Below are 12,920 nucleotides of genomic sequence, written 5' to 3'. Positions count from 1 at the left end.
ACTGACAGAAAGGGAAGTTTCACTTCAGATCAACGTGAGCTGTATCTGATCCTTGATGGAAAATGAATTTGACATCCATGATCTCGATTCACGGGGTTTCCTGTGCATATAAGGAATATAAATATGCCCACAGTATGAAATGGTTAGACCATTCAAGTGTCTGATATTATCAGTATATTACGTTAGTGTGCAGATACAGTATTCAAATTACACATTCTATAGGAAGCCATGCGGAAACCGTTGTTTAATTTTAGAATCCAAGACCATTTGTTTCTTTTTATTTCTCATTTCTTGTGACAATCCATTTCTTGGCAAACCCCGACCTGTCAGTGCAAATATGAATTTATTCTGATCTGGATGCAATCAATCTCTGGCTTTTACAAATGGCTTCTATCCATTTAGAGCCCTCCTTAAACTCCAGCCTGCAGCCAAATGTGTGCATCTTAGCCCAGAATAAAGCCAGTAATAGTTTAGCTGAATTCTCACTCCATCCTTGACAGCTACTGACTAAGGCTTGGCTGCATCGATCAGAGCTAAGCTGTTCAGTCGCACAAAACACACGAGCACATAAAACACACACAACGGCAACATGGATAGAAGTAATTGATATGCACAAACACATGCACACGCACAAAATATCCCACACAAGCACATGCATTTAATTATCAGCATACAGGAAAGAATTTGTGGAGTTGCAAACACACAACAATATGCACTTACGCGAACACACACGCACTCACAGATCGATGCGTTCTCTGTTGCTATACTTAGGCTGTCTACTGGAAGTAGATTAACAGTGGCAAAGGACAAGCAGTTTCATCACAGCTGAAACAGCACAGGACACTGCACTCCTCTCTGACTGCAAACCATTGAGCAAACTCTTCCTGCGCTCGTGTAGTTTTGTACCCGTAACTGAGAATATGTGAGTGTTCTTAATTTGTATGGGACCCAAAAGTCCCTGCGCTGCACAGTAAGTTGAAATGAAATCCTTACTCTGAGTAAAAGACTAAAATAAGAGCTCAGATGAGCACGCGTGTTGGTTCTGTACCTGGATGGTGATTCTCCTGTCGTGACGGGACATGTTAATACTATGTGGCTGTCCATTGGCCAAGTTACGCTGGTCCACATCTATGGTGAACGGCTCCCTCAGACCACCCAGGTTATATCGCACCTGCAGCGAACCTGGAGACGTACAGATACAGCAGTTTAAAATCTCAGACACTAGGTGGCGCAGTCAGTTTTTTAGGCCTTATATATCATCAAAGCAGTTTTCTGTCAGCTGCTGCTCAGTGGTTGGTTGTTGACTAAGGAGGATTTGTGGAGATTATACCAATGTGTGCTGCAAGGAAGACGTTTAAATGTTGTCTGCAATGGTAAGCAACAATTTAATGTGCATGTGTGTGTGTGCTGTGTGTCAGCCTTACCATTCTGTCTTAACACCACGGCAAGATAGTCCTGCGTCTTGGAGCTCACGTACATCAGAACAGCTGGAGCACTGGATGTGCTGAAACTAAAGGCCACTTCCTCCTTTGTTAGATTCACCTCGTGTGGCGTGAGCTGGTGCGTCAACACCTTGGCGTCCTTACTGGCTCCCGCAACGGCTTCAGGCAGGAAGTTGTACTTTACCAGCGTCCCTGCCTCAAAGAAACCTCCAACATCTGGGTGAGATGATGGAAGAAGGAACAAAATGTAGGACCAAAATTAAGCTCTCATGCAAATGCAACTGTACTGTGTTTTAATGTGCGCTTAAAACACAAGCGAGCAAGAAACCAAGAAAGAAAGAAAGAAAGAGAATTTTTCATCAAAAACAAGCCACAGGGAGCCACTCACAAGCTCATAGATGCAAAGACACAACAGGGTAGACATATTATATAGCCAGAGGGGAATAAACACACACATAAATAAGGCTGTGTTCACATGATGTAGTAAAGCGAGTGTTAAATTGCTGTAGTCCAGCATCTGAAACCAAACAATGCACTGCTTACCAGTACATTAACAAACCTAATGGCATATTTCAACCATACCAGGAGGCTTATTGATTCTCATAATCAAATATCGAGAAGACGAGACCTTATTTTTCTATAGCCTATTTCTGTTACACTCCTTGTTTGTGTTCGTGTGTACGTGTACTCATTCGCCATGTCTGCGAGTCAGTTAAAAAGGAGATAAAGGCGTAATACGTGTGAAATTAAAGAGAATGGTTGCAGGGAAAGCAGAGAGAATATGGTTGAGTGCGTATGTGTGTGTGTGTGTGTGTGTGTATGTGTGCAAATGCCACGCAATATGCCTCAACATGTTCTCCTTCCCTCTGCAGCCACGGTGAAATGTAAAATTACAGCCCTTACGGGTCCAGAATTCCAAGCGAACACATTTATGCATCTTTTTTTAAAGCTTCACTTCACCCATCAGCTCCCACCAGACACAGTACAATAAATACTTCAAGCTACATTACTTTAATTTAATAGAACACTTATTACTCGAAAATGGGTAAGTTCTCTGAATAGTATTGCCACAGAAGCAAAATCTCAGCTCTATTCAGGTTACCTACCAATTTTATCCTTTATTTAGCTTTGCAATCATATAGTTTCAAGCCTCAGAAGTCTGGAAAGACCCAATTTAGCAATCTTTTTGTATTAACTGAACTTTATTGTTATGGGTAAGCTCAGATATTCCATATTAGAAAGTGCTATCCTCCCTAAATGTGTCAAACTACTTTTAAATTTGACAAAATTAACTTAAAAAAACGATGTGTTTAGGCAACCATTCAGCAGCCATTCCCAAAGTCAAGAAGACATATCCTATCCATTCCTATTTTCACTTTAATAAAAAAAAACCCCAAAACATTTCCTTGAAAATCTTTATTTGAAAAACGTAAACAGCACAGGTTGTTTGCTATAAATTGCCAATGCTACCCAGCCATATGAATATGTTGCACTGGCAATGTTGGCCAATGTGTGACCACCTGTGACTCGGGCACAAACTTCAATGTAAGAGCAGATTATTATCTATTTTGATCAACATTTTATATAAATGAATGAATTAAATGTAAATGCTTTTAAATAAACTTCAAACCAAATTTCTGTTATTACTCAAGCTCACATGCAGTACCTTTGCAGCCCTCCAGGGGGCCCTAGCCAACCCTTTGGGAATCACAGACATAGAGTATTTTATAGTTGGCAGTTTATGCAACCACATTGGCTGAAATGCTCATTTACTCATTTCAAAGTATTTACTTACATCTTTTATACTGTCTATGATGACAAGGTGAGTTTTTCTTCTACTGTCAGTAACAAGTACTAACAATCATTGTAGTCTATTAAGTATAATGAACTGTGTGTGTGATGACACCTGTTAGCTCTATTTAGCGATGTGTTCATGTAGTATATAATATACACTAGAAACAAACTCATGTAAGTCATGAAGAGCATTCTCACTTTTAAAATACTCTCACAGAAAGTTTTTTCTCTTTCCTACTGGGGAAAGAAGGAAAGAAAGTACCCCAACTTGTTACCCAGAGCTTCAGTAGCAACACATAAAATTGTCTGGAACCTTAATGGGGTATGAGCAATGCTGCAGAGCTGGAGCTTTTCGTGTGTGTGTGTGTACTTCATGTCAGTATGCGAAGAAGTTTCGGGTGTGGATTTTGAGCAGTGCAAATCTCAACAGGTACATGTGCAATTGCATTTTTGGTAGTTTTAGCGTGCGTGTGTGTGTTCATACGCATGTACATGTGCACACCGGCTCCACGCGAGACCCTCAAGGGCAGAAAAGCAAAAGAATGAGAGTGTATAATAACAATACTGCAGGGTCCCCTGAGCAGTGTGTAAATATGGATACAATGGAAATGCACTATGCAATTATGGCTGACTTCATGCATTTTTCACTAGCAGGGAGGATGGGGAGAGAGTGGTACATTAAAGAGAGGGAAAGAGAGAAATTTGGGAAAGGGCAGAAAACTGAGAAACCAGGAGAGGGGCAATTGAGAGAGGAGCGAGAAAATAAGTGTGGCAAAGTAAGAAACGGAGGAGGAATAAGTGGGATACATATTTATGGGGACAAGAGTAAAATAATAGTAAAGGAGTGGCAGGAGAAAAGAAAAAACAGAGCAAAATAAATGAGGGGGAAAAGTAGCAAAGAGACAAAGAGGACAGTGAGTCCAAATGAAAGGAATAAAGAACTGTAGCAGAGTCAGGGAAAAGAGGGACACAAAGGAATGAAAGGAGGAAATAGACGATGAAGTCACATGTCATCAATGTTCCCTCTAAGCTGCGTGCGTGTGCAATTGCGCCCTGCTGGCATGGTCTCTGCGCACAGAAAATCTGCGTTGCACACACACAAAAAAAAAAAAAATCTAACCTGAATTGAAATTAAAATGAAAACTTTAACAATTCTGTTTTGCAGTGTTAGTCAGTAAGTGACTGGCTGCTCTCATATGGGATTAGAACGATGGCACCTTATCCCATAGTCCAGCCAATAATGCGATTCACATTGGTATATACGCAGCTAATCAACGTCGTTGACAGGCTATGACAGCGTCCTTATGTGCAACACCGGTGTTTTAGCTAGCAAAGCGGCGTGGCTGATGTGGAGTAAAGCACGTTAATGACAACGTGTACAACCATTGGAGATGTGAGCAAGACAGACGGAACAATTGTGTGGACTTTTATACCGGTTTTTAAATTTGTGTTGATAGGCACGTAAAACCATAGTTATGATAAAAATATATGCAATGTTTGGTTTTATTCCTGAATACTATCGTTGTTATATTTACTGCAGGAAGAAACGGTAAAAAACGCCGGTTTATAAGGAAAACGCTTGAAAGCACTCGCCACCTGTGAGCAAAACAAACCGAAAAACCCACCCCTTTCCTATGTGCCATGTCGACCAATCAAAAAATGAGTATGGCAACATGGCATTTAGTGGTTTAGGAAGTTTAGCGACGTTTAGTGTAAATCTTGTGTAGTTAGTGGTAGGGTAGTCAATAGTTTGTTGTGTGTGTCAGAGCAATGGACTGCTGAATGTTACAGGTGTTACAGGAGTGATACATCTCCTGTTGTCAGGCCTACAGGTATCAGGCTGTTGTTCTCCTTTATCTCATAGTGGACAGAAATTGTTTTTGGGAGTGGCACAAATAATTTGTATGGCATCAAAAAACTTTGTTGTTTGCATAACTCAGTTACTTTTTTGAAGAAGTAACTATATAATTAATTGCCCAACATTGGTCAGTATATACTGTATTTTGCAGACAGAGAGTTACAGGACTCTCTCCCAGACCACAGACTCCTCCTCATAATACAAGTCAGGCAAAAAATAAATAGTGTTAACACACTACACAGGTCATGAACAAGATTTTTTTACATTTTCATTGTAAGTGGGCTAAAGCAGTTAATTTAAAGTAGTCTAACATAAATAATTAATTAAAATAATTTGATTATTTTAATAAACCCTGTAACTTGGATGGATTCGATGCTGGCGTGACCACAGTGCACACGTCTAAAGGACCGCTCAGGGAGTTTGTGTGTTCGCTCAGACACGTGAAATAATTAGAGGGAACATTGCATGTCATGCACAAAAACAAATAGACACAAGGGTGTGCTCTCTCCCTTTCTTTGCCTCTCTCTCGGTCTCTCTCACACACGCACACGCACACACACACACACACACACACACACACACACACACACACGCAAAGACAGTAATCTTTATTCTCTAAATCCTGAAATGCCTGATTGGTTATGACAGAATTCTGAGGAGGTCTTTTCATGTCTTACACTAGCATATCATCACACACTGTCACCCTCCTCCACACCACACACACGCACGCAAGCCCACACCAAGACACACATTCTGCCTTTCTGTCATCTTGTCACCCCCCTGCCAAGAACACAGGGGGGAAAACACCATTCGACTTTAGGAAACAAATTAATTCACGTGTCGGGGATCAACTTCCTGACTGGGAGCGAGCAGAAAGCCTCTGACAGCGCCGCTGCTCTTCTCCCGAGAGAATTTCATGAAAACTTGTTTTGGGAAATAGAACTTTAATAGTGTATCTAATGAATCCCGGTGAAACAAACACAATGCCTTGGCAATATGCAACAGCGAAGAAGCAGAGTTACAGTGTGACACTGCTTGTCTGTGATCTTCAAAGAAAACATCAGATCACTAGACACACCTCTTACTGAAGTCACTTACGCTTTGTTTCTCAGTTTGATCTCTCAGCTCTGCATTTGCACAGTATCAGCATTCAGCAAGAGCACTCTAAAGTGAGGGAGAATTGGTGGGTAAGCATAATATTACCCTCAATCGATGCCTTTTATCGCAAGCCCAAACACTTTCAAAAACGACAGCGCCAAACTGAATAGGAAGTGGGGCACGATCACAAAGCGCAGCGACAATCACGGTGGGTTGTCGGGGAATGAAGCTCATTGAAACATAACTACTCCAGCGGTAATCCTGGTGCTGTTTGACTCTGGCTTTGTGAATAAAAGAGAAAGCGCAAATGATAACATGATCTCAGAAATATGCCTGCAAAAGTTGTCGGAGAAAATGTTAGCCGAAGGATTATTGCTCAGTGTGTCATCCTTAATTTCAGAGCAGAAAAGCTGTCCTGCAAGGCCAGGAAATGGGAAAACAAAACCTGATGTAAAAGGAAAAAAAAAACCTTCAAAACCCACAGAGGGAAAATTTCCTTTGTTTTGCACTGAATGTTTTGAGGACAAAGAAAAGCCAGATGTACATTAAATTATTTTCTTCCATTGACCTTAAATAGATTAAAATTGCCTGTCTGAAAATGCCTCTTACCTCTGGTGCAGAACGGACCATCGTAGGCGGTGGCGGTGCAGTCGCACAGGTAGCCGTTATACCTCTCCACACACTTTCCCCCATTCCGGCAGTACATCCCAAAACTGTTACAGTGGCCTTGGCAACCGGGCTTGACCCCAGGTGTGACCTTCGCCCTCTCTTCCAGATCGAGAGTGATGCCATTCATTCGTAAGGCTCTGATACATCCCAGGAACCCCCGCTGTCCCCCTGCAGCACCTGAGGACCGGAAGAAGGAGCAGGAAGGAAGGAACGCAGAGGGGGGAAGGATATGTAGCGTCAGGAGAAAAGAAAACAAGGAGAAGGAAGGGAGGACAACTGGAAGTCAGGGTCGCAAAAGTCATTCTGAATGCAAGAGGCTCTATTTTAATCTGTTTTAGAAACATTAATATCCTAATGCCTGGAGGAAGCCACTGATGTCACGCTAATTGTTCTGACTGTGACGCCGTTCTTGAAACAACCTTCAACTCGTTTGATTTCTTCAGTAATTACAACAGCCTAATGAACACTGTCTCTTAATGAACATCGCACTAGCATACACATGCAAATGGATGCGCGGATGCACGTATACTACATGCTCGAGATGAACACACACGTTTTAAAAATGCCGCACAGTGCGCACCTGATTTGAATGAGTCAATGTAAGCATTACTGCTTAGCCTTGGGGTGTCGATAGCCATTCTTCTAAAGTGCTTCCATCGTCATTCTGGCCTTGCACCATTACAGTCTAACTACCCATTAACTTGGACAAAGTAGGGGTGTTAAATAGATTAATGTCGACCTAAATGACCACAGCAATAAACACACTCATAAATATACACCCACAGGTATAGATTCAAAAATACACAAACACACCCACCGAGCATAAATATTCTGTGTGGGTAAACACAAACGTAAGCACGCACACTTGCGCGCACTATCGGAGACGAGAGCCGAGGGTCATTTTAGTTATTACTGTAAAACATCTCAAGGGCATCGTCTGGCTTAAGGAAGAGTGTCTATTCAGGAAGACATGTAAAGGAAATGTGAACACACATTCTAGCAGGCGGGTTCGTCCCTCAACAGCTGCACTCTCACTTATGCAATTTTAGCTTGCCCACATAGGTACAATAGAGGCATAATAAGATTATTAATACATGTACTTTGATTTTCTCCAGCTGATACATTATTCACGTATTGGGATGCAGCTGAGCGTTTGCATGCTTTCTCCTATTTTCAGTCCCATGAAGAATTAGACTTTTAGTAGGCCCCTTAATTAATCTATTTTGTAGTACTGATTGGCTGGAGGTTTCTGCCACCTGTTTACCCAGGTCTGAATCAGTCTCTGATTAAATGGACAGCAGGCTCCGAAGCCTGCGGAGACCGGGGCAGGCACGTATACACACACGCACGCACGCACACACGCACGCACGCACGCACACACGCACGCACGCACGCACACTCAGGTGCATACGGTTTCTGTGCTACTCACAAACGCTGTGTAATAGAGCCTGACTGATTGTGACCGCAGTCAATATTGGCTTATCACAGTTGCAACCATTTAAAAAAGTAAGTACAGAAATAGAAATAATTGTTTGACACATAACCAAAATAATCGAGCTGATCTGAACCATTGCTTGAAACAGCAATAAAGGCGATATGCTCAAAGAAATAACAAAACTGATAACTTGCAGTCACACTTTCCAATCTAAGGAGATCAGGAGATTAGGTGCAGGTTTATTGAAATCTCTGACATGTTGTTTGCTCTCTCCTATCAAAGTCTGTTGCGTAGTTATGCCTGAAGCTCTCAAAGACCTTAAGAAAGAAAAAAACCCACTGGCATATTATGATATGAGTGTAAGGAACCACATCTACCAGTCTCATCAATTTTAAATAGTCAAGGACTAGGTATCCTAGCAAATTTAGCCCAACCAGCATGTTTGATGTAAAAAAAAAAGTCTCCAAAAACCTCTGGATTCAATCACAGGATCTGGAGGCAACTGAGTTAATGTCAAACTACAGATGTGACCCACATGGGTTGGTGTGCTAGGAAAAAAAAGCATGAGCAGCAACAATTTGCCACTGGCTTAGATAGGTCTTTTGCACTGATCTGTTCAGGACAAAGCAATCAATGATAGTGCTGTTTGGCCACATGTTTGACACAGGATAAAGGCAGCTTTACTTGAAAAAAACCCCTCCACACCAACTGTAAAGCATAGTGGAGGAACAGAGTAGTTTAGGGTTCCTTCACTGCCTCAGGGAGTGGGCCGCTTGCAGTCACTGATTCAGTTATGCAGTCTGCATTTTTCCAAAGTGTGCTTGAAGAAAATGTGATGCCATCTGTCCGTAAGTTAAATTGAACCAGATGTGAACCTCGCACTTGAATATTTATCCTAATCCCCCTAGCAAATACAAAAGGAGGAGATGCGGGGTTGTTCAATGAATAAGAAAAAAAAATCTAGTTAAATCAAAACCTGTGTGGGTAATTCAAAATAGGTGCTACATGCAAGAAAAACACCAATACATGTTCTGCATTTTTATATGTACATAAGGCCTAAGTTTTACGTATATTAGTAAACACGAAGTTTCTCTGTATGTAATTATAGTTCTTTATAATTAATAGTCAATAGTATATATTTATAGAGCTTTGGTGATTAAGATAAAAATCAACTAGACTTGTCTCCTAAAACTGCATACTTTACTTTTTTAAAAATTTCATTACATTTATTTTTAACGTTTTTGCAAACACCTGTGTAATCAGCATATCTTTAATCTTATGTATATGTACAACATACATATGTGCTTTCTAGCCTTTTTCAGGAAATCATCATATACTCTAAAAAAAACGTGAAAAAGAAGTACACTGCATGATTCAGTAGCTTGTAGAACTACTTTTTTTAGCAGAAATGACTTTACAGGTTTCATCAGAATTTTTGTCCACTTTTCTGTGCAGGTTTGCTTCAGTTCATTGACATTTGCAGACATTAATTTATGCACAGCTCTCTTTAGGTCCAACCAGAACATTTCAGGCTGAAGTCTAGACTTTGACTGGGCCACTACAGCATTATTTATTTGCTTCACTTTGCCTTTCTGTTGTAGATTTGCTTCTGCGCTTGGGATTATAGTCCAGTTTCATGACCCGGTTTCAGCCAAGCTTAAGCTGTTGATCACCTCCCTCCACCACCGTGCTTGGCAGTTGGTATGAGGTGTTTGGGATGATATGCTTTAGTTTACACCAAATGTGGTGCTGTTCAACCGGACCGAACGTCTCCACTTTGGTAATTTCATCTTTCCATCTTGGTCTTGTAGTGTCTTTAGATCCACCCGGCAAATCTAAGCTGTGCTACCATGTCCCTTTCTCTTGTCTCTAGGTATCGTCTTGGCTACTCTTCCAATCAAATCATTTGTGTTCAATCTTCTAATTGTACTGCCACAAACCTCAACATTTAACTTGCTAAATGAGGCCTGTAGAGTCTGAAATGTAGCTTTTGCGTTTTTTGTTGTTTCTCTGAACATTACATGGTCTGACTTGAATTTGATAGGACGTCAAATCTTAGCCATGTGTTAACAAACACCTGAATGCTCCAGATCAGCAAACTATGAAATATTCTTCTTTTGCACAGGTGATCATACTTGCTGATGATCAATTAGGCGAGCGCATCTGCTTAGCAACAACTGGCTGCTTATGCTCATAATTCCTGTGGAAATAGTAAGGCTGTACACATTCCTATAAATTTTTTTCCACAATTGTATTAAATGGTGCAGGACTGGTGGACTTGATAATGCATAAGACAATAGCCAGGCATAAGAATGGCACTCTAGTCTACTGGTTGAAGGTCTTGTGGATTATGTCCTCTCCAGCCCTCCTTAAGCAGACTTTGTCTGTTAGAGTTGAATCAGCTTCTCAATATTTAAAAAACCAAACAAAAAAAAATGCCTCTATACCCTTTGTTGCAACCCAGTTTCAATATCTGGCTTCACTCGGTGTATACATGACTACCAGACTTTGCATTTTCTCAATATTAGCAGTAGGCTTACAAACAAATATTGGTCAGGCTCTACAGTCTACAAGTACAATCTGACACACAGTCTCAGCAGCACATGACTGCACAGAAATATTGGAATTAATACATATATTTTAACACATAAGCAGTTATTAAAGTGAAATGTATATATATATATGACTCAATTTATTTATGGGAGTAACGTGTGTGCCCCAAGAGGATGTTACCTTGTAATGATGTCCTAATTAAGCAACATTTTGTTTTCATTAGAAGACACACACGCACACACAAACACACGCAGTAGCAGGCAAATTAGAAGGAAAGCCATATGTGACCGCTTAACCTTCACTGCATGTATGGATGTATCAGTGTGAATGCTGAATTACTAAGTAAAGACTTTGCATTGAATAAACTTGCAGTATGCACTTTAACACTGTACTGACAGTATTCGCCACAGGTGGACTGTTCTGTGGAGGCATATTCAGATAAATTAAATTAAATAAGAATCGGCTGCAGATTTGCTGCAATGCTTTGCTTCCATTAACATTTTAAAAGTGGTTAAGCCGAATGGCGGCATGTGCTTTTCTTTCTCTGCGAGTGTTTGCTGTTCGCAACATTGGAGATATCTTTAACAACAGTATTTCGCACGCTCTGTGTTTATTAGAAGCACACTTCAGGATTCAATTTGTATTAGTTTCTGATGGGTGTTTTGATTCACTGGGTCTAAATGCCATTTCAAAAGCATTCCTAACCCACTGGCATTTCCAGAGGGGGATATTATGATAAAAAAAAAAGCTCATATCAGCAACCACATGCTTCATATCTATTGGGTTATAACACTTTTAGCATCTCTCTAAAAGGTTGATAATAACTTTGTTTTTTATAAAAGGAAGTCATATATGAGTACTGACTTAAATTGCCACCTGCTGTAATTTAGAAGACTTAGGTGCTTATCATCAGTCTACCCCCCACAACCCCCTACCAAAAAAAAAAAAAACAGGCAATCAAAGCATGAGCAGTGATATTTTAGAAGACTAATACTGACTCTAACCACTGTTAAAGTGAGGCTGCCATAAAATCTGAATCAACTAACAGAAGCACAGTTATTTTGAGCTGTAGGTGAGGTGAAAACTGTATCAGTGTCACAGAGACATTTCGCTGTACTCAGTAAATGTTACCTACTGTCTTGGCAGGTGAGCGAGGCTGGTTTCCCTGTGACAGGTGTCGCATGCATGCAGCGACGAGCAAGCAAGCGCGATGTCGATTCACGACGGCAGAGACGGGGGGTGGAGAGGGGGAAAGAAAAGAGCAGCGCACAAAAGAAAGACAAAACAATCAAGTCATGAGCAAAAACATGCAAAACCATAAAAATCAATGTGATAGTGAGCATTAATCAAGATGGAATTCAAAAAAGAGCAGATGGTGGCCACGAAATGAATAAATTGCGGTGCCATTCATAGTTATGAACACGTATTTGGAGAGCTAAAAGTTAACAATGTGAAGTAAATGACAGCATGCTGATGGTATAACATTTACGCTCAAGGCCATTATAGCAAATGAGCCACTGTGCAGTAAACACTAAAGCAATCAAATGCTTGATGAGGAGCATATTGATTGAGAAAGAGTAAAGGAGATGATAGAGAGACAAACACACGAACACGGTAAACCTCCATGTTGGAGATGTGGAGGACTCACTTTCTGTTTTGTGCCTTTACAGTCAACGCTTTCAAACAAAGATGGCTGCAGTAGAATTTCAAAGTTTCATAGTTTTGAAGTTTTTTTGGTTTCATTTTTTATTTTCTAGCTCAGCGCCTTTGAAAAGTTGCATCAGTAATAGTCATTGACAGCCGTGCAGTGGCGGAGAGTCTTCAGTAATATGAAGGAATCAAGAGTCGAGACAAAATCTTGTTGCCTGCAGGGCTCTTCCCACTCTTTCCAAATCTCTTGATCAAACACAAAGAAGATCTCTATCTTTTCTGGATGTCGGAGGCCAAATCTAAACTACTTCCTTTGAGTGTAGAGGGGGGTCACTTCCTGTGTATAACACTTTAACTTCTCAAAGAAATCCTCAAATCAGGATTAAGCGGGGATTAGAGATCCGATATAGGAAGGTGATGT

General features: G+C 40.7%; 1 protein-coding gene across 2 annotated transcripts in view; it reads right to left on the bottom strand.

The window, feature by feature from the left end:
* Nucleotides 1-12,920, bottom strand: part of cntnap2a (contactin associated protein 2a) — a 389,684-nt gene that overhangs the window by 36,371 nt on the left and 340,393 nt on the right. Inside the window, exons 20-23 of one of the 2 annotated variants that reach the window (XM_085173176.1) lie at nt 11,985-12,014; nt 6,802-7,038; nt 1,425-1,658; nt 1,049-1,182 (exon numbers count right to left, since the gene is read on the bottom strand). In XM_085173176.1, coding sequence (XP_085029302.1) covers nt 1,049-1,182; nt 1,425-1,658; nt 6,802-7,038; nt 11,985-12,014 — 635 coding nt within the window. The remainder of the gene's footprint in view (nt 1-1,048; nt 1,183-1,424; nt 1,659-6,801; nt 7,039-11,984; nt 12,015-12,920) is intronic. The other variant, XM_085173177.1, reaches the window with a different exon arrangement.

The sequence above is a fragment of the Neolamprologus multifasciatus genome, chromosome 9 (assembly GCF_963576455.1).
Source record: "Neolamprologus multifasciatus chromosome 9, fNeoMul1.2, whole genome shotgun sequence".
In the NCBI taxonomy this organism is placed as follows: domain Eukaryota; kingdom Metazoa; phylum Chordata; class Actinopteri; order Cichliformes; family Cichlidae; genus Neolamprologus; species Neolamprologus multifasciatus.
The sequence above is the reverse complement of the archived record's forward strand: the minus strand, read 5'-3'. Positions and strand labels throughout refer to the sequence as shown.